At 38.1% G+C, this 27,217-nt stretch overlaps 1 protein-coding gene across 6 annotated transcripts in view; it reads left to right on the top strand.

Moving 5' to 3' along the window:
- CDH8 (cadherin 8) overlaps window positions 1–27,217 on the top strand; it is a 361,920-nt gene that overhangs the window by 175,202 nt on the left and 159,501 nt on the right. For all 6 annotated transcript variants that reach the window (XM_053906508.1, XM_019455740.2, XM_019455739.2 and 3 more), the window contains 3 exons: window positions 15,690–15,857; window positions 20,142–20,329; window positions 23,508–23,761. In XM_053906508.1, coding sequence (XP_053762483.1) covers window positions 15,690–15,857; window positions 20,142–20,329; window positions 23,508–23,761 — 610 coding nt within the window. The remainder of the gene's footprint in view (window positions 1–15,689; window positions 15,858–20,141; window positions 20,330–23,507; window positions 23,762–27,217) is intronic.

Below are 27,217 nucleotides of genomic sequence, written 5' to 3'. Positions count from 1 at the left end.
AGTTGAGAATGAATTTGGGTGGAAACGTGAGGTTTGTTCATATTTAACAGACACATACAAAACCGTCCCTTATTATCTTGGTGGGACGGCCCTAGAGTGTAGGACCAGAAGGCCCAGATGTATGTTCAAATCCCTGAGCAACTGACTAGGAAATGGCATCTTCGGAAGCAGCTTCCATTCCACCCACACGAAATTCTGGCTTCTGCATTTTTTTCTACCACTTTTGGTTGTTGCATTTACCAAGGACTGTCTTCCTCTGTGCTGACTACCAGCATCTGTCTCTGAGTCAATTTGTCTCATTCTTCCATGCAACCATTTCAATAAATGTCAGGGTGCTGAATTTTTTCCTTTGCAAATATTTATGTATGAGTGAGAATAAGCACAACAGTAATTTGATCCTAAGGTATTCAGAATGTTTCACAGATGTAAATTAATTATACCATGCATCTCCCTGTTAAGTAGAACAGTACTTCTCTGGCTCTTGAGCTTTCTGTGGCCAGAATTTTCCACTATAGAAAGGGAGAAGTGGAGAAAATCAGCTCTCACTAGACCTCCACACATCTTCAAAAGAGCACTTTAGATAGTCATGTACTGCATGTGTTTACTTTTATATGGGATCCCTCACAAGTTTGCATGGGGAAAGATCATTCGTGCCTTGACTCATTGAAAAATATTAAAATATATTGAGAGACTGCTACCTGTCAGATGCTGGGTAAACATGAATAAACAAGAAAAGTCCATTTTTTTATTGTCTGCTCCTGCTGGCTTCCATATGGGCAGAGACTTTGATGGCTCAGTAACAGAGAAGTGGAGTGTGGACAGGGAATCCTCACTGATAATTTGACATTTGAGTGGAGATATCACAATAATGTTCTTACTAACAAAGAGAGGGTCAAAGAGATAAAGTAACTCACCCATGGTCATGCTATCTATGGCAAGCACCTGGAACATAATAGGTGTGATGGAAATGGCTTCTATCTGGTCTTATGGTATTTATCACAGTGTTTAGGGAACTAAACAAGGGGCTAGTCATATATATTTTGGAGTGAATAAGGATAAGAATACTTTTGATGAATAGAGGATGCTTAAAGCCTCAAGTAAATTTTGACACAGGAGCTGAACAGTTAGATGCTAAAATAAGAACAAAAACACATTGAAAACAAAATGGTGCAGTAAATGTTACAATAGAGGGATGCATAAAATGATAGCAACATTCAAAATAGGAAAGGATGAAGTTGCATTTTATAGGCAATTGCTCACACCTGCCTCATCTTTTGACTTGTGAACCATTCCAGTCCAGAGAACTGTACCTCCTTTATCTTTCTATCTCCAAACCTTAGGACAGTGCGTGCCTCTTTCCTCCAAGGTGCTCTCTCAGTGGTCATTGATTTAAATGATACTATCCAAGATTTTGCAAAGATGAGGAATTAAAGGTGGTGGAAGTTTGGTAGCGTGGCTTCTTTACTCTTAACTTGCTATGGGTGTAGTAAGAAGTTAGAGTTAAATTTGGAGTATTTGGCAAGATTTAGCCTAAGTATGGAAGACTAGTCAGGAAGAAAGAAAGGTTGGTTTTATTTATCATCTTCCTGATTCCTTCACCTGAGACTTCTTTGGCTATTAATTTCACTCACACCAGAAATGGACCCCTATAATGTCTTCCTAATAACAGATTATTTTCATGTATGAAGCTAGTAAGGTTAGTGAAATTTTATTTGCCTTTAAATATAGAAAGTATTTGGGAACTTTCGAACATGAAATGATTAGGCAAGTAGCTATTGAAAGAATGCTGAGTTGAGAAAGAATCAACAGCATCCTCTTATCTTTGGACCCCTTTGGGGCGATCACTTGGCAACAGTTTCTAGAAAAAGAGAAGGAAGAATAATTAAAGATCTTGGGAATGATCATTACAATATGCCTCTAACTATAATGCAGTATGTTTGGATGTTTTCTATAGGTTTTCAGGAAATACATGTTTTTAACAAGGATGGATGAAAGAACACACTATTGCTTAGATACATTCATGCTTGTGAAGAGAAATATTGGAACTGGAGGTAAAAAATTCTGGATTCTAACATCATTTCCTGGTAGTGTGACCTTAAGTAAATCACTGATCATGCTGTACATACTTTTAAAGAGTAGGAAAAACGTGTCTTTTGGGCAACCTCACACATGTTCCCCTGATTCAATCCTTTGACCTTGTTAGAAACAAAGAGTTAGTGGTCTTCTTTTAATACAGGATATTCGTGATGAGAGAAGGGTAGGTGACTTACTTGAAGTCACCGAAAACACAAATGTGAGATTTGAAGACAAATTTATTCTTTTGTCCTAGTCCAAAAAGGTTTTCTGTATCACATGATTTCTTTTAACTGTGCTGCATTCATGTACACCCAGAGGTTACTTCTAGAGATGGTTTTATTCATCATCACACTGCATAAAGTGATACTATGCAAGTAGTGGTGGCAAATTTCTCAGAATCAGTGGCTTGTATTCTTGGTATTTTTGGAAGGTCAAAAACAGATAAATATATAAAGCCCAGTTTCTATAATTACCACAATCAACTGGTTGAGAGTTTGAAGGAGGCAGTCTCTCACCTACTGTGGGTACGTCTTCTACAGAGAATCTCAGTGCAGACCCCTCGACCTAGCTTAATGCATAGCGAGTAGGAGGTAGTCAGTGAGAATCTATTGAACTGAATTGTGGCAAGCGGCCATATAGAGAAGGTAGAATTTCAGTATTCATTCATTCATGCATTCACACAAAGTATGTATTCCCATAATATGTGTCTTCATTTAGATTTTTTGGAGCAAAACCATTAAAAAGAATATATATTGCCACAAAAGTGGAAAAAATGGAAAACAAGTAGTGATTGATAGGAACCAGGAAGAGGAAGAAAAAAGGACTGTTATGTAATTATTAAAAATCCAGAGCAGGAAAAAGAAGATGTACTTATTTCTTGCAGTTTTTTATTTTAATATAGAGAGTAAAAATCATGAGCCACTTAATGTATTTGAAGAAACAGCTCTGATGTATTGTGACAACTGTCTTGAAGGGAACAATAGAGCCATAAAAATCTGCTCTTACTAACCCTCTGTATGGTAACTCCTTTAACTAGAACATCTACCTCACTTTTACATTCTGACTGGTTTTGCCTCTGGCTTGTCTTCTAGGGAAGTGAGATGGCCTCCTGTTAACATAAGTCTAATTATCTCTGTCCTGGAGGGACATAGAGATCCATTTCGCTATGCTTGCTGCTCTATGATGGGGCATAATCATACCTGGATTTCAATATTCAGAAATGTCCTGGGCTAATCATAGTTAAGTGTGGCCTATGTATATGAGAACCACTGGTAATGAATAGCTCCTGCAGGTGACTTGTGTCTGTCTCATTTGTTTTTTTTCTGCAAAGTAAGTTTCACTGTCCCAGCATTACAAATTAAAAGACTGGGGCCCGGAAAGCCAATGAGTTGTGAGCCTGGTTGCCCTGTGTAATGTAGCTCTGCACATTACAATACATTCCCCAGATTTTATACTTAGAATGCAAGAATTGTGAAGTTAGCCTCCTTATCTGTCTTCTCCACTATATCTATAGTACCTGAAACAGTGTATGATATATAGTAGTCCTCCACAAACATTTGTGTAATGACAGATTTATTACTTGTCTGTTATTTTGCTATGCTACTACTTCTCCTTATCCAGTGCGAAATAGAGCATAGGGCATTTTTGTGCCACTGCCTTCTTAGGTCCATGAATGGGAGCTGAAAGGCATTAGCTGCCTGAGTGCAAATAATTTTGAGTGGGGAAAAGTTTTTTTGAATAAAAATAATAAAATAGATAATGATAATAGATCACGATAATAAGAGTGAAAAGGAGGGGTGAGTATTGTGCCAAAGGAAGGGAGCTGATGGTGCTTCTTGCACAGACACTGACCTGGTTAAGTGGGAATCACGTAGCAATATTGTTTGAGAAGACACATGAGGGGTGGAGGAGGAGAATTCTATTTTGAGAGAGAATGTGAAGGCAAAGAGAGAAGTCACTCTGCTGGGAAGAAAGAGCCTGCATCCCCAAAGAAGAATGTAGGAGGATTTCAAAAGCAGAACTTGCAGAATGCAACAAAGCGGTCAAGGAGAGTATTGGATTAAAAGGTACAAAAGGTATCGTGGGAAGATTATCCAGGGATAGTAGTGAGATCTGTGCCCCTCAGATGATTTTAAACAAATCAAGTTGTCAGAATTTTCAGTGATTCTAATATGTAACCCCTCTAGGTACTTCAACACTTTTCACATTTGTACATCTCTATGTTTTATGAGTCTTTGGCTGACAAGGAAAATGTAGCAGAAGCATGTCAATGGTAGGAAATTCTAGAATATTTCTTTTGAGCCCAGTCTTGTTTCTGATTCTTATTTTGAAGGGAATTGAGGCAAGATCTCGGCATGATGATGTCTGATGTCCGTTGTGGCACATTTCATTGAAGCTGCTGTGCCCCTCTGCCCTGGGTTAAAGCAATGGGAGAAAATTGTGTGCCCCTCTGCCCTGGGTTAAAGCAATGGAAGAAAATTGTTGCCCCACATTTATGAAGTCCTGGGTTCTGATTACATGAGTAGGAAACTTAGTCACACCTAGAAATCACGCAGTGATCATTTGATGCTGAACATGCAGTGACCTCATGGGGCAAAGGCATGGTTGATTATTAGTGAGAAACTTCTCTAGAAATTTGAGGTTGAGTGTTTAGCTAATTGGGACATTTTATTAGCAAAGGCCGGTGTCTTACTCTCTATATTGCATAGATCCTTCAAATCAGGGTTAATGGGTCACTGTAAATTCCCTGAGGGAGGTCACTGAGTTGATTTAGCATCTCTGAGTTAGAGATTACTAAAGGAGAAACAGCACTGACTGCCATTTGAAGCTAACAGGCAGACTTACCAAGCAGATTACTCTCAAGTTTGCAATTAGTGATCGTCTAAAGCCTCCAGAGTATAGGAGGGACACGTTGATATAATGGGAAGTGCTGAGAGACGCATTAGATCTATTACTGTCTCAGCCATGTTGAAACTCACAGAATACAAATAATTTAACCAAGACCACAAAAGTTCACGTTTCTTCATGTTTTCATGGGAACTGTAATAGTTATGGTCATGAAATGTAGAGATGAGGTGATGATGAAAATTATTATAAGAGCTATGTGGGTGACTATCTACTCTTTGTCAGCCACTGCATTAAACACCTTACCTGCGCATGGACTGTGTACCTGTGTAGGACCTTGAACAAAGAAGGCTCAGTAGGATATGAAGTATTGCTATTTTATTGTGAGTGATCTTCACAGTCATCCAGCAACAATGTAGTATTACTGGGAGTTAGAGTAGGAGTAGTATTAGTGATCAGCAAATTACGATTTTGTTATTGCCTAAATATGTTACATGCCCTGTCTTCTTTAATAATATCATGCGGAAATAAAACAACAACAAAAAAACTATGGGGTAAATACTATCTCTGTGTAACAAAAGAGGAAACAGGAGCTCAAAGATGTTGAGAAATTGCTCAGGTTACTTACAACAGTTGGAAGCGAAGGAGTCAGAAATCTCATTGTCCGATATCAAATCCAGAGCTCTTAAAATGGCACATTCTGCTTGTCTGTGTTGCCAAGCCTTGATCCATATGACATGCTGTGTCTGACTGATATCTGGGGCCAGAAAGTTTCAATGGTGCATGAGAGGAATCAGGACTATTTAAGGATCATATCGATTCAATTAAAATTTGAGTGTCTTTTATGCTCTGTGAACAATGTTAGATGCTACTTCATATAATGTCTGGTAGGTGATACCATCTCCATTTTCTAGATGAGGAGACTGAGGTTCTGGGTTGAAAAGAGTGGCTTCAGTCTATTTAGATGCAGGTCTCAATCCTGGCTCTCTTTTGTAGTAGGCAACTGTAAAGCCTGTGCTTTATCTGCTCTACAACCCTGTTATTCTCATCTGCTTAAGTTCTCAATTGCTAGGAGAAAGCATCCAATTTTTTAGCGACTTTCACGTTGCTTTTTTAAACCACCCATACTTTTTATACATATAATTAGTTATTGGAATTATGGCTTAAGGAAAGAATAGTGCCATCATGCTCTTCGCAGAAATAATTCCACTTGATTGAGGAGTCCCTGGAAGTGTTTTCATTTAGGGGAAAAGAAATTTCACCTTAATTCTGAATAGGAATAATTGCAAGTATTGCAGTGTAACAGAATTGGCAATTTGAGCAGCATCATTTATTGGCTAGCCATGTGTTGATGCTGCAAATGGTGGCCTGTGCAGAATTATTTAATAGAAGAGCTACAGAACAAACAGTGCATGCACTAAAATCACCATGCACAGGGTGTGTAAAAATATTGAGACAGGATATCATTGTTAATTCGCTTACAATCTATGATATATGCTCTCCCATAAGGAAATGGGTGTAGACATGTCTGTGATCCACAGAATGGGATAGTTAAGAAGTTGTAATTATTTAGTCAAAGAATACGCTGCTTTACAAGACAGGAAATTCACATATAAGGAAGCACTTTGTACATATTGAGATACTTGAATGATTCTCAGTGTTCTGATTTAAAGCTCTCAAGTTTGCTGTTCTCTAGTAAGAGCTTTCAAACACAAATGTGAAAGGTCAGGTAGAGGTTAATATATAAAATCTATGTGAAGAAGTCATGTCTGTCAAACAGATTCACGTTAAGATGCTGTAATAGCATCGGAGATGATTGTTAGACAAATGTCTCACTAAGCACTACATAGACATTTTTTTTAGCAAAAAAGAGTATGTTATTTTATTAACACATCATAACTAAGATTCTAGAGACCCAGGTTTGAGCCTTTGTTCTGCCACAGTCTGTTATGAACTGGCCTAAAACATTTTCCATTGCTGAGCCACATTCAAAATCCATAATATTCATGTGGCAATAGATTTCCAACTAAGTTTTCCTATGAATTAATTTAGGAAAAATCAGATGTCATCTATATATGAAAAAAAATATATATATATATACACATACAAACACACAAATGTATATGAAATGTTACAGGATGCAGAACTCATCAGCATCACCCCTTTTTCTGAGTAATCCTGAGGCTATCTGAAATAGTAGAACACTATACACAAGTTTATTCTGAGGCATTTAATAAATACAAGTGTCAATTACGAAACAGTTAAAATACCTAGAGGAGCAGTGAGAACACTTAGGTTCTTTAATATGAAAAACACACTCTCCTCACCAGCATTCACTGAAGTGTTAGGTCCTTTCTCCTGGCAAACTGATCATGACCCTTGGGATGGAATGGAGTAGTCCTTGAGCCTCCCTTGAGCCTTGGAGGTGGCAAGACTTAAAAAAATGCATCTGGTCCCTGAGACATGACAAGTATTAATATTGCATGCTTCCATAGTCTAGCTCGGAGCTCCCAGAGCAACTGGAAAAGCCCCCAATTAACGTTTTATTTTGTTTGTCTTTTTTCCTCCCTCTTCACTTTCTTCTACCTTCTCTTCTTCTCCCTTGTATTGTCTTTTTCTCTCCTATAATTGTCCATACTTATTATGTGCAGGAATTGTGTTTGGTTCTGGGCATGGGAATGAATGAGGCATGCTTTCTGTCTACAGTGATTTACTATCAGCACAGGTTGAAATCCTAGGGGAAGTGATGAAGAGGAGAAGAGACTTGAAAGTTAATGCTATGAGAAAGTGGCTAGCAAAGGTGCAGAAGACCAAAAGGAAGAGAGTAATTAGCACTACCTGGGAAGCCTTCTTAGCCTCTGAAACACCAGAGCTGGGCCTGAATGGATGGATGGAATTTTAAGAGGCCTAGTAAAGGGTAAGGGTGGTCTAGACTGCATTGTCCACACAGAATAGTGAAGGTGCTAAAGTCTGTTGGAAAAATCTGAAGAAAGGTAAGTATCTGGGGAATCAAGGGCATATGCTGTGTAGAATGTTATAGTAAAAGTTGAGTTTGGGTACAAATCATGCAGTAGAGATTTGAATGCAAAAAAAAAATTTTGTCTGTCACCTGGAAAGCACTGTGGGGACATTACTATTTTGAAGTTGATAAGAGATGTTCATACATTGTAGCATCACTGAATATAGTCTTTGTTTCTAATTTTTTAAGTTAAGGTAAGTTTATTATCACTAAACTGATACCTAATTTTTATTTACATACATATATACGTATATGTATATATTTATAAAATGTATATACAAAATGATGTATATATAACTTTGAGTATACTTATGTGTGTGTGTGTATATACATATATATATATATACACACATTAGATATGTGTTATGTAAAAATAAATATAAAAACGTACATTTACATATATCTTTGTGAGGATGTCATATATCTCTGTATGTATAAAGGAAGACATTGGCTTTTTATTTTTCATGTAATAATATCAAATTTAAATTCTTATATAACAGTTAATAACCTTTTACATATAATATTGGTAAGTCTCAGGGAGTTTTAGTGATTTACCCAAGATCACTACATTACATTGTTGGTAATCTCATATCAAAATAAATTCTCATCTGTATAACCCCAGAACTCATTTTCTAATACCTATAGTCCTGTGCTTTCCATTACAAAGAACTGGGAGATTTGGGGGAGGGGACAAGCTTCAATTTCTTCATAAAAACATGTCACATTATCTTTGTTTGTATTTTTTGCCAAATTTTATAAGCACATTATAATATAGAATAATCATTTCATATATTATTTTTATTTTTTTATTTTTATTTTTTTTTTTTCCAACGTTTTTTATTTTATTTTTGGGACAGAGAGAGACAGAGCATGAACGGGGGAGGGTCAGAGAGAGAGGGAGATACAGAATCGGAAACAGGCTCCAGGCTCCGAGCCATCAGCCCAGAGCCTGACGCGGGGCTCGAACTCACGGACCGCGAGATCGTGACCTGGCTGAAGTCGGACGCTTAACCGACTGCGCCACCCAGGCGCCCTCATATATTATTTTTAAAATTTGAGAATTGTTATAAATGTTTTATGTTGCTATGGAATTATAGAACATAATTTTAAAACATCCGCTTAACTTTGTATATGTTTGATTTCTATAACCTTCACCGCTAATTTAATATTTCCCTACTGTTGCATATTTAAATTGCTTGACAGTTTTCAAAATATCATGTAAAAAAGTGAACATCTTACTCTAAACATTTGAGATATCTGGAGAAAGGAAAATTTATAATTTCCTTGAAATAAATTCTTAGTTTTAAAAATACCAGATGAGAGTATATAAATAAGCTTTTGATTCCTGATACATTTAACTCATTAGCTTCACAATTATGTTTTGATATTTTACAAAAGCACCAGAAATATATGAGAAATATAGTTTCTCTAAATCCAGACCGTTGTATCTATCTGCCTGTCCATCTATTATCTATTATCTATCTTTACATCTACCTATCTATCATCCATCTATCTAACATTACCTTTCTAGCTAATTCATAAGTTGTAGTCAAAGGGAAAATGAACCCTATCGAGTTCATTTAAAAAATTTTTTTTATGTTTATTTTTGAGAGAGAGACAGCATGAGTGGGGGAGGGACAGAGAGAGAGGGAGACACAGAATCCGAAGCAGTCTCCAGGCTCTGAGCTGTCAGCACAGAGCCCGACATGGGACTCGAACTCACAAACAGCGAGATCATGACCTGAGCTGAAGCTGGACACTTAACCAACTGAGCTACCCAGGTGCCCCCTTATAGAGTTCATTTTTGAACACTATGGAAGCTAAAGAGTTTTCTAATGATTTGTTTTCTCCTTTGTGGTATATCTGTGCAAGTTTGACATTATTGCACTTATTATATTGTAGCTATAATTCAGTGATAAGGTGGATATATATCTGGTTGTATATCCTTTACCCCTCATACATGGCAGCATAGAGTACAAATCACATGGCAGAACAGAAAGTTGTGGGTACAATATATGGTCCCCAAAAGGAACTTTTCCCTGGTGGATTTGTACCACTTAATCTCATAAATGAGAGATTTTTTGTTCCACAGATAGTAAAATGATAATTGCACATTGAATTGGCAAGAGTTTTGGGAATAACAAAGCTAGTGGTTTCATAACCAGGATAATGTGTTCAACAAGTCTTATTCAAAAGAGGAGTCTAGCACAGCATTTTATATCAACTGCAATCTTTGTACAGCACAATCTGGGAAACCCGCAAAGAGTGAATTACAGTAATCAGGCTTCAGAATGACAAAGGAGTTAATCAGCATCTCCTTGCCTTTCTCGTGAAGCCTCTCAATCTGGTGATATCACAGAAATTATAAAAAGAAGTCTTCGTGACGGATACAAAATGCTTCTCAAATGATAACATTAAAGACAATGGGAAACACACACACACACACAGACACACACACACGTTTTAAATTTTTGAGATGACTGACACTAGATTCTAATCAGAAATACTCCCTGGATAATGAGACAGAAGGAACAGCTGTTTAGCACTTAGGAAGAACTTAAGGCCAACCTAGGACTTAAATTTTTAAACTACTGCAACAGGGAAATCTCCATATGATTGAATAAGGTTAAGATAAAAATATTGTCTTTTAAATATAGGAAAATCTATTCACAGTAGGGTAATATATACCAGTTGCAGGGCAAGGTGACTCCCCCTCTCCCTTCTTAATTCTGTTACCAGGGTTCACCTCCCATCCCAAACCTTCCCACCCAGCTCTCCAGTGTCAGATTCAAAACCTCCAATGAATTAAATTCATGGAGAATAGATTGTTCTCATTAATTCTCATGAATTTTCTGATTAGATTAGATTTTCAAAATGAAGTTTGAGGGAAATTCTTCTAAAATGTGATGATTCATGTTCCTTTTTCTGAATTTATTTCATAGTTAATGCTATTGAGACTCCAGCAGGACAGGCTCATTCTCCTTAACACCAATTTGTGTATGTGTGTTTTTTCTTCTCAAAATCTTAGAGCTTCTTATTTTCAAGAAAAAGAAAAGGTTTCTCCCAAGGATGTTCCATGATTTATCCTAGAGTAACTAGGTAAAGGGTTTAAGTATAAATACTAGAACCGTTACTGAGTTGGAAATTTACAAAAGTCAAAGAAATAAGATTTTTTTTTTTTTTAGTTTTATTTATTTTCAGAGGGAGACAGCACAAGCAAGGGAGAGGAGCAGAAGGAGAGAGAGAGAAAATCCCAAGCAGGCTCCAGAGTCAGCATGGAGCCTGACATGGGGCTCGATCCTATGACCCTGGGATCATGACCTGAGTTGAATCAAGAGCCAGACACTGAGGCACCCAAGCACCCCAAAAGATGTAATGTTTTTAATTGTATCAGCTCCAAGTCAATCCTGGTATTACCATATTTAATTAAGTTGATTTTCTTTTTCTTTGTGAGACTATTTATCAAATGCCTACGTCCATGAGTTTCACTACCCCAGAAGAAAGCATTTTGTGATACTGCTTGCCATAAAATTGAAAACTCTGATTTGTTGTCAGACTGATATTATGGAAGTTTAAGTATAATATTTAATCTTCTGAACACTGCTGGACATCAAAAATGTGTGACTATGAACATGTAGAAAGACATGAGCACTAATTTTGCTTGACTACTTTGGTGAAAAAGGAGGGACACAATTCTTGTCTTTGGGAATGGGAAGTTATTTGAAATTAACACCATCAAAGGTGTTTTAAATTGGTTTATTTCAGCAGAAAGGATGTAGGAATCTCCTGTATGTTGTTTGAAAATCAAAGTTGAAACTGGATAAAAATGCCATTTAACTGAGGCTTTCGGTAACTTTTTAGTATCATAGGTCAAAATTTTTGACTTCTTAAATCTGAGAGGAAAAAGAACTTACTATATTTTCTGCTCTTTGCAAGGTGGTTATTTGATACCAAACAATACTTTTTAAAATAAAGAAGTTATCTCTTTGTCGATAAAAGAAAAAGCCTGAAGTGTGGGAGAACATGTGAACCAAAGGATATAATTTAGAGGAGAAATAGAGGGAACTTTTAACGCAACTTTAAGCTTCTATTTTAGGAGTTTATCAATATCTTACAACATCTACGTAGGTGACATGATCTCCCTTTTGAATAAGAATTTTAAAAAAGGTTCAGTGACAAGTGTAGAGATGCCCCAACTCAAGGAGAAAAATGGGAGGGTTGAGGTCACTTGGGGTTTTTCCTAGCCTGCCTTTTTGGCCACCAGGTAGCAGGAAAAATGCTCCAGAAATTCTTTCTTGAATTTTCTAATGAGTCATTGTTAATTATGAGTTTGAGACTAGCGGCAGCTCAGAAAACAAGAGCTATTCATTATACAGTTTTGCACTGAAGTCCATGAAGTGTGCTGCATGCCCTAGAAAACTTGTGGAGACTCCTTGCTTGTCTTAGAAATTAGAAAACCCACTCCAAGTATTGTCTAAGAAAAGAGAAAGTGTGAAGACGTCCAGGTACAGCTTTCTGGCTGGGTCATCTTGAGCAACTCACTTAACTGAATAGCTCTTACTCGCTTTTTACTGATGGGGAAACAAAGAGCCTGCCCTGCCGTCTCAAAGAATAGCCCTTTGGACAGCAATGTGTTCTTATATTGAAGTACTCTTTGAACTGTAGATGTGTGTTTAACAATGATGTGCTGGAAACATCTTTGACACCTGGGTAATGAACCAGTATGCTGACCATATTTTATAGGATCTTGGCAGGAATGGGGTAATTGAGGAGAGTTTAATAAGTAACTATTGACAAAACCTTGGCCAGGTTAAGAGAGACCATCACAGGATAACAAAGCACCTCAAGCCTAGCAGCAGAAGAGCGATCATTACCCCTAGACCCAAGAGAACAAGGGATTGGGGCATCTATTGGATACTAGAGTTTTGTTCTAGTAATACCTGAAAAGACTAACCATAGAGTGGGCCAAATATGTGACTGGGATATTTGGGGAGTCTGGAACTTCACCCTGCTACATCCTCGCAATCTCCTTGGGTAATGTGTGTTGGTTGAATCTAATGCAGAGTCAGAAAGTAAGGAAGTTCGTTGAAGCAATCCATAAAGGTCACTGTCCCATGCCAAGAATAGGTAGGAAATGCTGGAAAGTGGATCTGGAGGGGCAATTGGAGAATGTTCAGCACTCTAACCACCATCCAAAGAGGCATTTAAATAAATTTTGGTTGGGAAGGAAAACGGGGAAAGGGAGTAGCATAGTTGGATAACTAGAGTGTGTGAAGAACTTTACATGAATTATCTCACATAATCTTAGTATAACCACAATGGAAGGCTGATTTATTTTCACCATTTGACAGGGCAAGATACTGAATCCTGATGAGTTTAATAATTTGTTCATGGTAATAAAAGTAGTTAAGTGTGGGAATAACTTAAGAAACCAAACTTGCTTGACTTCAATATGAAGGAGCATCTGTAAAGGGACTCCAGCTTCTCAGTAGATAAGCCTATAAGGTAGTGTGAGGCTGCTTGCTTTTATAGAGGAAGGCATAAACATAGGTGGAGACCCATGGAGCTCTTTTTGTCCCATTTAAGCAAGGCTCTCATCATGATGCTTCACATATATTTTGATATAACTCATACACATTAGCCCAGGTATACTATTTTTAACTGAGCCTCAATATTATTTTAATTCCGAATGTCTGAGAGATATTACAGTCTTTTTTTTTTATTTACACTCTCATGATGTATTTTAAAAAATGATGAGAATAATACATACCAAACTTCTCTGACTCTGAGGAAATTATCAAAATTATTCCACTGAAGTAACCTGAAAGGACTCTTGCATAGACTTCAACCTATCCACTTCTTTGGGGGAAAAAAATGATGCCTTCCTTGGGTAATTATATCAGTTACCTCCGATTATTAGATGTTATATATTAAATTCCAAAGTCCAAAGGATGGCTTTAATTTATGATGAACTTAGAATGTGATGGTACCTAAACTTGACACACACTTGTGTAAATATCATGGGAGTAAAACAATTTTCTAATGGTTCCTACTGGAATTGGGCCCATAATGAAAGTATTCTGAGTTATGAAATATATATCCATACCATAGCACAATAGCCATATTGGCATCCCATCATGCTAATGATGAAGCTTTATTTGTTATTGTTGTTGCCTTAGCTCACAAGTTATATTTTGATACGATCAAATCTTGAAACAAGCCATTATATTGAAAAATATTATGTTACTATCAATATTTCCAAATAAGCAATATTTCCAAATAATTACCTTAGAAATGCAGGGGAAATTCTCTTTAATCCAGAAAGTTTTATTTTACTTGGGCCAGAGACATAACTCACACTTACTCAACAAGAATGTTTTGGGCTAGTCACAATAATTTTTATTATGGGCTTTTACCAATATGGTAGGAGGGCGTATTTTTTGACACAGAATTAAATAAAACTGCAGAACACAGAAAAAATATAGTGTCACCAGTGTAAAGGATCTCATTGTTCTTTGAAATGGGAAAAACTGGAAATAACTGGAATATCCACTGATAATATGTTCATAAATGAACAATCATGCAGTTAAAAGAAGTAATGAGTTTGACCTCTAGATGCTAGTGAGCAAACAAAAGACATCTCAAAGATATCTATTCTGTGATAAAAGAAAGTCCCAAAACAGTGCCTGTATCATGACCACATTTGTGGTTAAATGTTTATATGCATATACACATTTGTATGCATATACATATAATGGCTTTGAAATTGTACACATCAAAATGTTAGCAATATTTATCTATAAAAAGAGGTATGAGAGTAAGGAGAGGGCTAAATAAAGATTTTCAAAATAACTTCAGAAGCATCTACCCAAATTTTGTATCTTTAACAAGAATATTAAATTACTGGTGAAACACATAAAGAAGCAGATGGATGAAACCCTGAAAATATATCACAAAGGAAAAAGCTAACATTTTAGCACTGACGATGTTCTGTTATTTTGTATGATCTTATGTTTTACCTCCTTTCTCTTTTCTTTTTAATTTTTTTTCTAAATTTTGTATTACTTTTACAATGGAGAAAATGTAGCTAACTAATTAAAATATAAATGTTGAATAGTACCTTTGGATTTAGACACTCGCCTACATTAATTCTGATTGGTGTTTTATTCATCTGAGTTGATTCTAATAATGCATTTATTTCTTTCATCTCTCTGATGTATTTGTGAGCTTCAGAATAATTTATCTTTGACCTCAGAGCCTTCAAGCTATTTATGTATTTACTCCTCTCGTAGGGGAACTGGAGTCTGTGATAAATTGTAAGATTCTTTCACTTCCAGGGTTTTCCTGGGTAGATGAGGCCATGTTTTGATTTATACTTTAATTTGGTAGGCAACAGTATGCCATTCAGTTTACTTTCTAATGTATATTTTTGCAAGTTCTCTTTTTTATACACTATAAAATGTATTTTTGCAAGTTAGCCACTAATGTCTGTGACTGAAATCTTTCAGTGTTGGCATCAATGATGCACACCAGTTAAAAGGCAAAATAAAACAGAAGATTATCTGAGTGGGGACTTGATGTAGGTGTGTGTGTGTGTGTGTGTGTGTGTGTGTGTGTGTGAGAGAGAGAGAGAGAGAGAGAGAGAGAGAGAGAGAGAGAGAGAGAGGGAGAGAGAGAGAGAGAGAGATGCACACATTCATTTTGAATGAGCTGTCTTCCTGAAAGTCATTCTCCCATTTTTCCCCCTCAGCAATTATAAAAACTGCCCTTCCCAACATGGACAGAGAAGCCAAGGAGGAATACCTGGTTGTTATTCAAGCCAAAGATATGGGTGGACACTCTGGTGGCCTGTCTGGGACCACAACACTTACAGTGACCCTTACCGACGTAAATGACAATCCTCCGAAATTTGCCCAAAGTAAGTTTGTTCCCTACACTGGGTGAATATCTAATTACAATGTTTTCGTATTAATTTATTTTCTAATTTTTAGCAATATCCAAAAACCTGACAGCAATCATTGAATGTTTATTATATGTAAGGTATGCCAATGTGTATGTGTCTGTGTGTATACACACACATATACACATACACACACACACAGATATGAAACAACCAACTGTCCTGTCATTTTGGTAATAAATATATTCTCATTTTACAGATTTTAAAGAAGCTGAGAAAATTTCCAAATATTTAGGGTATAGTAAATAGTTTAGCTAAGAGTTAGAACCAGTCAGTTACAGAACATCTGACTGCAAGACGTGTGCTTAGTTCTCCATTCCCTGGTACCTCCCTTTGTGAACTTGAGAGAGTAATTACAATGCACCTCAGATAGTGCTCTATCAATAGTCCCACTTTGTTGTATAAGAGGAACCACATCTGTAGTGCCTTAGGAGGGGAAAGCAGATAGGCCGTGTACGGTATACTGGCCGCAAAAATAAACACTCTTTCCTGTGACTTCCTGTGGCTCCTTCAGCCATCAGTGATCACTGACCCTACTCATCCTTACTAAAGCCAGGCTCTGCCTCAGAAGCATCTCAACAAAATTCGAGGCAGCCACCATCCATGAATCAGGGAGACAATCATTGTTTTCCAATTTTATGTACGCTCACAGAACCGTTTCTTTTTTTTTTCTTTTGTTTTTAAATTTTTAATTTATTTTGAGAGAGAGAGATTGAGCATGAGCAGGGGAAGGGCAGAGAGAGGGGAAGAGAGGGAATCCCAAGCAGGTTCCATGCTGCCTGATGCAATGTGGGGCTGGGTGTCATGAAGCCGTGAGATCATGACCTGAGCCAAAATCAAGAGTCGGATGCTTAAGCAACTGAATCACCCAGGTGCTCCACAGAACCATTTTCTTGTGAGCACTTATCCAAATACTCTGACAAACTGCATTGTGAAGACCTTTTGATGTGGAGACTCTTGAGTTGAGACATGAGCGATGACTAGGAATTAGCTGGAACAAGATGAAACTAGGGAAGTGGGGGTGTGGTCATGGCAATGGGAGGAAGAGGATATCCCAAAGTCCTGTGAAAGAAGGGTATATGGCCCTAGGTGAGAATTAAAAGAATCTTATAATAGGGGACCCAGGATAGCTCAGTCGGTTGAGCATCTGACTCTTGATTTTTGTTCAAGTCATTATCTCATGGTTCATGAGATCGAGCTCTGTGAAGGGGTCTATACTAACAGTGAAGAGCCTGCTTGGGATTCTCTCTCTCCCTCTCTCTCTGCCCCTCCCCACTGTCTTTCACAGTAAATAAATAACCTTGCAATAATCCTACTACAATTGGAACACAGAGTCTAAAGAGTTAGGTTAGGCAAGAGTTAGCCATAGTTGGATTTGGAGGCCATTCTGAGTATCATGATCTTTATTCTAAGATCGCTGGGAAGCCATTAAAAGGTTTTACATTATAGGTAAAGTAATAGAATTGGAATCCAGGGAAATAAGAGAAAATGAAATCTGGCCTCCTTCCAATGTGTTCTCCACACTGCAGCCACTTGAAGGGTGTGCATAAGCATTCATGTAAAAAAGTGATGGCAGAGCTAGCAAGCCAGGGTGGTCTCTGTGGAACTGGAGAAAGGTGTATAGGTGTGACAGATACTAAAGAGGTAATGATAACAAAACTTTAAGGATATGTTGTATTCTCAGTTGAAGAAGTGAGTTTTCACATTTTTGCAATGAGGGATTACATGCATGCTGGTGCTATTTGCTATGGTAGGGAATACCATAGGAGAACCTGTTGTGGTTTTTTTTTTAGGAGAATTTTTTTAAAGTTTATTTATTTATTTTTTAAGAGAGAGAGAGAGAGAGAGAGAGAGAGAGAACGTGAGCAAGCATGAGCAGGGGAGGGGCAGAGACAGAAGGAGAGAGAGAGAGAATCCCAAGCAGGCTCCGCACTGTCAGCCTCTAGAGCCTGATGTGGAGGTCAGTCTCACAAACTGTGAGATCATGACCTGAACCACAACCAGGAGTTGGATGCTCAATCAGCTGAGCCAACCAGATGCCACTGAACGGAGAGAAGAGCAGGGAGAGAGATGAAGAGGGAGGTAGGGGGAGAGGGAGAGAGACAGATGGAGGGGGTGTTGAAAATGATACATTTAAGGTATTTTTGAGAATTTACCTGCAGAAAAAAAATCAAAGGTAAAAAGAACAGAAAGGATGAATTTTCATTAGGAATTTCAGCATTTTCACTTCTGGCTATGCATAAATCTGATAACAATGCAACCCTTTTTAACCAAATTATTGAAATGGAGAATACCATCTCTCCTGTCCTTTCCCCAGCTCTCTTCTTTCCTTTTCAGTTGCCATTATAGTTAAGGATCTAATATGCAACTCTTCTTTCTCAGAAAATGATTGTTTCAATTCAGCAGTGGCAGGTGAGTTTCAAAAGTGTTCCCTTTCTTAGGAGTAATAACTATTAACTATGATCACACTAATAGAGATGAGTGAGCAGAATAGGAATGGATAAATGTTCCATTTGCTTGGCTTCCCAAAGCTCCCTGATGTAGGACTAGCAGCAAGGTGAAGCCCCTTGCTGGCTTATTGCCTTAACAAGCATACCTAGAGGGATCATCTCAAACCTTAACTGGAATATAAAGTTTGAAGGAAATGGAATCATTACACTAATTATGAGAGAATTGGGAGGCTTGTATTGGATGTGTGGATTTTCAGTGCCTACCTTATGGCAAAACTATTTGGAAAACATTTTTGTTCCCCAGTCCCATAATTTCATGATTCGAGGAGACATTTTTATTTCATCATTAAATAAAAGTGTGCTAGTGCTAGAAGAAAACCTTACTCATCATAGGAAATAATCTTGTTAGATTGCGTAGAATGAGCCTAGTTTATCCAAGGGACTCAGTGATTGAGTTCCAACTAGAATTGGGTAATGTTCTCTAGATTTAATTTTTCCTTTTGTTTTATAGCTCATCGAATATTTATTTATTCCCTTGTTTTGGTTCCAGCGGGAGTAAAACTTCCTGATTGCCTTGACTTTGGGTTCCCCACAAACAGGCATTGAGACAGGAATTTGATTAGAAGTAGTTTATCTTGGAGATGATCCCAAGAAACGTCAGTGGGGAAGTGAGGATGTGTGCGAGAGAAGGATAGAGAGCCAATAATGTGCATTATCAAGCCGGCTACGACCGTGGAGGAACTGGAGCTTTATCCCATCGGGGAAACTCTGCAACACTGTAAATAGACAAAAGAAAAGAAATAGCTCAAGGTTACCCTACCAGAAAGGGGAGGAGCCTGGGATTCTGTATCCTAAGTTGTGTGAGTCTTTGAGGACTGCTTCTCAGAGGGCATTAATTTTCTGGTAGTTAAGGCCTGACAGGCAGTGGGCAAAATGGGTTCTGAAGGCCAGAAAAAAAGCCTCAGGCAAGAAATGCGGGAGTTGGCAGTTAGATGTGGGGCCGGTGTGTACTGAAGTGGTAATGGCCAGGGGTTATGGTCTCTTCACTCTACCAATGAAATGAGTGACACCAATACAACAGCTAAAGTGATTTGAGTAAAAATGGGACTGATACCACTAATCAGACACATTTTACTGGCCCCACAGGAGAATGAACATACACTATGATTGTATTTTGCCTAGAGAGTCTTGGAAGTAGGATTTCTGGTCTTCAGAGCAATGAGGACTTTAGTAACAGGAGGACTGTTTCATGTGTCTGAACAGCTTGCTGCAGGGCACAGCAGAAGTTTAGTAATTGGATGTTATCAAAAATGGTCTACAGGTCTGTAAATATAAAGGTAACTTCAAAAGTGACTTTCAGTGTGTTACACATTACATCTTTCTGTGCTGAAATTAGCGTAATATTTTATGTTGGGCAACAATGAATATCCCCATGGGCAGCCGGTATGATTTTACAGCAAATTGGAAAGAACATTCACATAGACTCCTTCATATCCCGATGTAAATTTGCTCCAAATATATGCTTGGTAAACATACAGTTGAATAAGTTTTATATCTCAGAAGAGTCTCGAAGAGGGATCACTTCTTCTTCTGGGAACTCTTTGACTCATTTAAAAGATTGTACATTTCGCAGCAAAATGGATATTTTTCTCTTTTCCATCACTGTCCTGTTAATATCTGCAGGTGTGCTCGGAACAAAGAAAGTACCCAATAAATATTTGCTGAATAGGTCAGTAAATGAATGGAAGTTGTGCAGTGCTCAGTGTCTTGTTTTGTTTTGTTTTTTCCTAAGGTCTGTATCACTTCTCAGTACCAGAAGATGTGGTTCTTGGCACTGCGATAGGAAGGGTAAAGGCCAATGATCAAGATATTGGTGAAAATGCACAGTCATCCTACGACATCATTGATGGAGATGGAACAGCGCTCTTTGAGATCACTTCTGATGCCCAGGCCCAGGATGGCATTATAAGGCTGAGAAAGGTAAGCTAAGGAAGATTTTGTTCGTCTTCCAAAGACATCTTTGAAACTTGAGTTTTGAAGTTGACAGGGGTTGAGCGGACTTCCTGACGTAATCTTAGGATTGGTAAAGGTTTAGCTTCTTCAGCTGTGAAAAAGCAGAGTCCTTTTTGCACCTCATAACCTTGGCCCCAGTTTCCCTTTCAGCTAACTGGGGGGCAACCATTTATCATGGTGTTGGTAGCATCCCATCCTACCCATTATTTCCCTTCATCTATGCCTCAGTGTTCTTCCCTAAGCCAAAGGAATTGGCTCACTTCCTTTGCAGAGCACCCTCGTCACAAAGGGAAGTCAACACTCAAAAGATCACCCTCAAGCAATGAAGGACATAGATTGGTAGACAGTTCTTATTCATTGAAGACATTATTCTGAGGCATATTGTCTATGGTTCTTAAGAGGATTCCCAGTAGGAAAAAGATTCAGATGCCCAGAGAGGTGGCAAGTTCAGTGGCCTTTAATCCTTCCCTATAGAACTCTCCCCATTTCCACACTCCTGCTTCCTGGAATATCTGCACAAAATATATTGAAGATTCCCAAGTTTTTATTGCAGGCTCTACTTTCAGAGAAACTCCAGGACAGACAAAACAGTCAGCCTGAGTTGTTCTGGTCAGCTCTAGCACTAGAAGGGCAGGGCCAACCCTCCTACCATTGGTTACTCCAAACCATGCATCAAAGGTCCAAGCATTATGGTAAACGAAGCTCCTCTTGGCCTTGCTTCCGGGTATGGGGCTACCATGAGAGAAAGAAACATCTAGATGAGTAGTACAGATAATGTATGGCTATTGTATCTGCATTTGCCAGCAGCCATTTCTTTTGTGATAGATGTGAAAAATTCTGTACAGTAGCTTCTGAATTTATTTATCATCATGACACCTACATTCATAAAAAAAATATGTAGAATGCATTTCATTATCTTATGGGCATGGACCTTTGCAAGGGAAAATATCCTTTTATCCTCATCATGAGTATTTTTTTCAATACTGTTTTTCGAATCTTTTTCACAAAACAGTACAAATTAATTTTAATTAGATGTGTGTGTTCATGAATAAGAATATAAATGGCAGAGCACACTGTTGGGACCCTGTCTTGATCAGCATTATATTCATGTGACTCCAAACTTACTCTCTAATTCTCTCCATCATGTTACACAAGAACGTGATTCCAACGGCCATGCTCTAAAAATCCCGCCTTGGAGAGATAGTAAGATTATGAACCTGGAGTTTCCTGGACATACTTTTTATACAAAATCAGTGAATTTTTTAAAATTAATTTCAAGCGAGAGGAAAAAAAAAAAAAAGGCTGCATTTATTTTAACTCTGTTCGGAACAACACTAGCTTTCTACCTGGCTTGAGTTTAGGTTAAGAGTTGGAAAGTATTTAAAAACTCATGTTTAAAATAGAATACAGTATAATTATGCTTGAGTCAATTATTGAATAACCCAGAGCCACATTTTCTTTAGCTAATGATTCCTAATGTCATTTTTATTGTTATTATTAACTGCCATCCTCTGCTACCATAAGGTGCTTTTATAAACTGAAGCAGTTAGCCATGTGTTATAGTTTTATTCACTGTTATTCATAAACGTGGAACTATATACTACATGTTTTGACACTGAGAAACCCATGTATTTTCATGTAGAGAGCAATATGTAGGGTGTCATATTTCTACAATTCGTGGGTCTCCTGTTTGATAAGATCCTAAGGACACTAGGGATGTGTTTGGATACATTGTCATTATGTTGAACTAAGAAATAAACAGAACATAATCTGCTACACTTAACAGTGTTTGTGAGGAATTTGAAATTGCAAAATAGTTACAGTAGGGGTGATTGGCAAATTTTTGCAAATGCTGATGTTGAATCGTCTATTCGTGGCTACGTGTGCCTAGGAATTTCAGAATAGACAGGGAAGTGACTATATGCCTTTTTACTAGAAAATATTTCCCCCAAAAGCCGAGTCCCATTAGAACTGAATTCAAGTAGAAAGATCGACCCCAATTCTGAAATAAAGATACATATTTAAGCTTATACAGGAGTTCTGAAAGAGTTCCCTAATGCCAGCTTGTCTTCTGATTTCTTTTTTTAAAAATCTGCATTGCAGATTGTGAAGAATTGCACCTCACACCTAAATTGTCTCTCTGAACTTTGACAGACGTTTATTCATGAAATCTGAAATATTACGAGTTGACAAGAATTGCAATGTAAGGAATCTGACACAGATTGGCTTCTGAGTATTTAGGGGAACTAAATATTTTACCTAACTCTCTTCACCTAGGTCATTAGCTGAAGTCGTAGGGGCTTTTAAGGAATGAGATATTAACATGTCAGAAGTATTGTCAGTAATGGAGCAGTGAGGTAATTTCAAATTGCTTTTAAGTGGTTGGTGGAGGCACAGCCAGACCTAGATATCTATATATATACTGCTCTCACCCTTCCTTCTTCTAAATATAAACACTGATAAATATGTATCTGCATACATATTTCTTTATATGCCCACCTGCTTCAGAGCCCAGAACTTATAATAGAGACCTTCTAAGAATACCCTAAAAAGTAATAAACCTTATTTTAGCCACATGATCAGTAGAGCAGCGGTGATTTTAGAAGCGAAATCAGAAAACACTCTTTGTTGGGATTAGTGCTAAATTATGCTTTATAATGTCTCCTTGGACTAAACAATGATTATTTCTAGTTCTTTACATTTCACACACTGTTGCAGAAATGATAAAATATTCTTCCCAGATAGAGATTGTGTTCGATGCCGCCTTATCTCCTACCAGCAGAGGCCCGATTAACTGGCTGATTGGTATTCAGGTCGTGCCACCACTAGTAAAATTTTATTATGACTCTGAAGTGAAATTTTGATGGCACAATTCATGACTGTGAATATTTTGTGAATTCCAAGTGAAATGAGCAAAACAAAACAAAACAATAGGAGATTAGATTCACTGAGCTTGTATAATAAACAGATATCAATAAATGCCTGTAAAATTTACAGGTTGAATCTGAGGGAATGGAGAGTGATCCCATTAAGGCTCGCAAATGGGCTTAAATGCACATAACTATCATCCATCAGCATTATACTCATTTGTTCTTGCTGCTGTGGTCATTAGCGGGAAACATTCATCTTTGTCATTTCTTAACAGCCTCTGGACTTTGAGACCAAAAAATCCTATACGCTGAAGGTAGAGGCAGCCAATGTCCATATTGACCCACGTTTCAGCGGCAGGGGGCCCTTTAAAGACACGGCGACAGTCAAAATTGTTGTTGAGGATGCTGACGAGCCTCCTGTCTTCTCTTCACCTACTTACCTCCTCGAAGTTCATGAAAATGCTGCTCTAAACTCCGTGATTGGGCAAGTGACTGCTCGTGACCCTGATATCACCTCTAGTCCTATAAGGTATTCCTTTTATAATTTTTTTTAATGTTTATTTTTGAGACAAAGAGAGAAAGGGTGTGAGCTGGGGAGGGACAGAGAGAGAGAGGGAGACACAGAATCCAAAGCAGGATCCAGCATCTGAGCTGTCAGCACAGAGCCCGATGCAGGGCTCGGACTCACAAGGGGTGAGATCATGACCTGAGCGGAAGTCAGATGCTTAACCGACTGAGCCACCCAGGCGCCCCAGGTATTTCCTTTTTAAAAGGCTTAGGGGCTACATCAAAGGACAAGCACATCAGTACAGAATGCAATTATGTGTACATTCTTTGTGGCTGCCTTTGATAATTAGCTCACGTGACTGAGGGATTTTGGTCAGCACAATGTCTGCATGTGTGTGTGCACGTACGTGCCCAGGCACACATGTTCACACACACCTACTAAGAGCTACATGCAATACCCAGAGCCAGGAATATCAAGATGAATGAAGCCATTACAGCTTTCAGAGAACTCAGTGAAAATACAAAATTGCATTTTTTTTTTTCTAGTATTGGGCAAGTATTGCTGGTTTGTCTTCTTTCTCTTCTGACAGTTACAGTGAACTATATATATAAGAACTTGAGAGACATGAGACCACTGCCTCATTCAGTTCATTAAGAGGCCCTTATCTTATTTGTGTCATTCGTGTTTGGCTTTGAAATTATCTTCTTATCACTTCATGGGCATTTCTGATAGGTCAGCATATCTGGATTGGCCCCTTTTAGACAAAATCTTTCTTTGCCATTAAACAAAAAAAAATCTTTTGTTTATATTTTCCCTGCTCAGAATTTTTTCCCAAGATGAAACAATTCGTTTGTTTTTTAATGTTTATTCATTTTTGGAAGAGAGAGTGAGAACGAGAGGGAGAGAGAGAGAGAGACAGAGAGACCATGAGTGAGGGAGGAGCAGAGAGAAAGGGAGACACAGAATTGGAAGCAGGCTCCAGGCTCTATGCTGTCAGCACAGAGCCCGACGTGGGGCTCGAACCTACAAACCATGAGATCATGACCTGAGCTGAAGTCGGATGTTTAACCAACTGAGCCACCCAGGTGCCCCAAGATGAAACGATTCTTTATTAAAGTTTTTCTGCTTTTTTTAGAAATGAGGCTCAATTCCATTTTTTTGTTATTGTTGTTGAACTGTGTACATCTTTTCTCTTTTGCCATTCATCTACATGACACTACAGGTGCTGAAGCTACATAACATGAACACTGAAAACCTATAACATGTAAACTGGCTAATGATGTGCTTGAGTATAGATTTCAAATATTGTCTTAGAAATGCTTGTTGGAAAAGAGAGAGAGAAAGAGAGGGGTAGGGAGAGACAAGCAGGGAGAGAGGGAGAGGTGGGGAGAGGGAGGAATACAGTCTTAAAGAATTGTCCTTTTAATCTGGGAGTTAGATGTCAGTTCATCCCATCTCATTGAATGGATATATTTTCAACTAATCACAGAAACTCTGGATAAGTGAGCTTTCTGCAAGTTTTATCTATTCACTTTTTTTTTTTTTTTTTATGTATTAAATTTCCATTACTCCCAAGGGCATTGAAACTGTGAGGCTACAAGTGAAACTCACAGAATAGTCGGTGCCCCAAATAGTTTGGGCAAAAAATAATTCTTTTCAGATCCAGAAAAGCTGGTTTTAATACAAGCCACTTCAAAACTCAGGATAATGAAGAGGGTTCCCCAAAAGGATACAAAAAAAAGAAAATTCCCTCAAAAGAGCCCAATCTCTGAGAAGATAAAATCCCACCTGGGGATTTGAAAAATGGTCAGGTGTCCATTCTCAGTTCTGAAGAAGTTCACCAAGCTATAGCCATACAGGATGTCCATAGTTGCCTAAGAGAATTGTATCTCTCAAAGGGCCAAGTGTTGAAAACAAGGGAAAAATGTATCCCGAGAAATAAATGTGCATGGTCATTCATTTTCTGACTACATATTGAAGTTATGAAATGGCTCTGTATTGCGATGCCAATATATAAATACAGGCAATATTTGTCAAATATTCTGTCCTGTTTCATGTTTTTACTACTTGTCCTCCGAAAGAACACAGAAAGGAGCAGTTGCCTCTTGCCTCACATCTCCAAGCATGACACAGAATGAAGGGAGAACTGAATGATGGGGCCAGTTTTAACCCTTGATTTTACACGATTTCTACGCTTTTTAGCAAGGAACATACAAGGGCTCAGGAGTATGCCAAGTCAGGGGCCCTTACAGACAAGGGGGTTTCAGATATTGGGGCAATCACATATAAACCCCAAACATGGAATCCATAGTGGCAGTGGGAACACACTTCCAATGCAGAGATATGCTCTTAATCAGCTAGGAGAAGGTCTGAAGAACTGTTCATGCCACACTGACAGGAAGCTCAAATTGGCAGAACTGATTAAAAACCCAGGTTTATGGTTGCCCACATATTTTTGCACATTCTGTTATCTATCCATATACTGATGCAAACGTGGAGATTTACCGATACCAACTCCCGGTTCCCAGTGAATCAAATGATGATTATCACTGTAGTTAACTGTTACTGTTATTGCTGTTGTTATTTTTATTATTACCACTGCTTTGAAAGGCAGGTGTAGAGGACGCTTGAAGCTGGTTAGCAACAACTGTCCAGTTAGAAGTGTTTTGTTTTCAGGCAAGCTAAAGGGGATTAGAGGCCATGTTACCTGGAGAGATGGACAGATAAGATACCACCTGATGACACTGACATCTGTGCCTGTGATAGATTTCAGGCAAGCGCTTATTCCTTGGCATCTATGGTCCCACCCAAAGAAGGGGCAAATACTGTTTCAAAGCATTTTGCAACAGGGCTTTGATGAGTGATTCAGAAGGCAAGCCCCCCTCAGTGTGCATGGAGGTGGATTGGATGCATGGGATGGGAACGTAAGAATCATCACCTGCATTTTTCAGCACTTCTGCTTTTCTGTACTTGTTCCCCTCCCCCCCGCCCGTTTCATTGTGTTATGGAGAGCAGCTCTCCTCTCTCTTTGCACAATTGGTTAATTTGAGTAGAAAATTAAATTTTCTGACTAGCCAGAGCAATGCATGGTTCCTTATAAGTCTAGCAGACAGATTTAGACCCATTTAACCTTTTTAAACAGAACTAGAGGACATGGATATTCAGGGAATTACTGAGTGACAAATAGCTATGGATTATTGTCTCTTTAGAACTGTTGTATTTTATATGCTGACAAGAAGGTACCCATCTTTTAGAGGAATGTTTACTTTGACATGCAGTAAGAAAGAGGCCTTTTTATGGCATTTGCTGTGTTTAAAAACTCAGTTGTTTATTGGTTGGTCAACTTCCCGTAAGACTCAACTTCTTTCTAGAGCACATCATCAAGTTGGAAATATCATGTATTTTAAAATTCTTATACCTAAACCTGTACTTTTTTTTAATTTATTTTTTTAATTTAAATCCAAATTAGTTAACATG

Source organism: Panthera pardus, unplaced genomic scaffold (genome assembly GCF_024362965.1).
Source record: "Panthera pardus isolate Hobbes unplaced genomic scaffold, ASM2436296v1 HiC_scaffold_19, whole genome shotgun sequence".
Classification (NCBI taxonomy): domain Eukaryota; kingdom Metazoa; phylum Chordata; class Mammalia; order Carnivora; family Felidae; genus Panthera; species Panthera pardus.
This window is presented reverse-complemented; position numbering and strand designations above follow the sequence as displayed.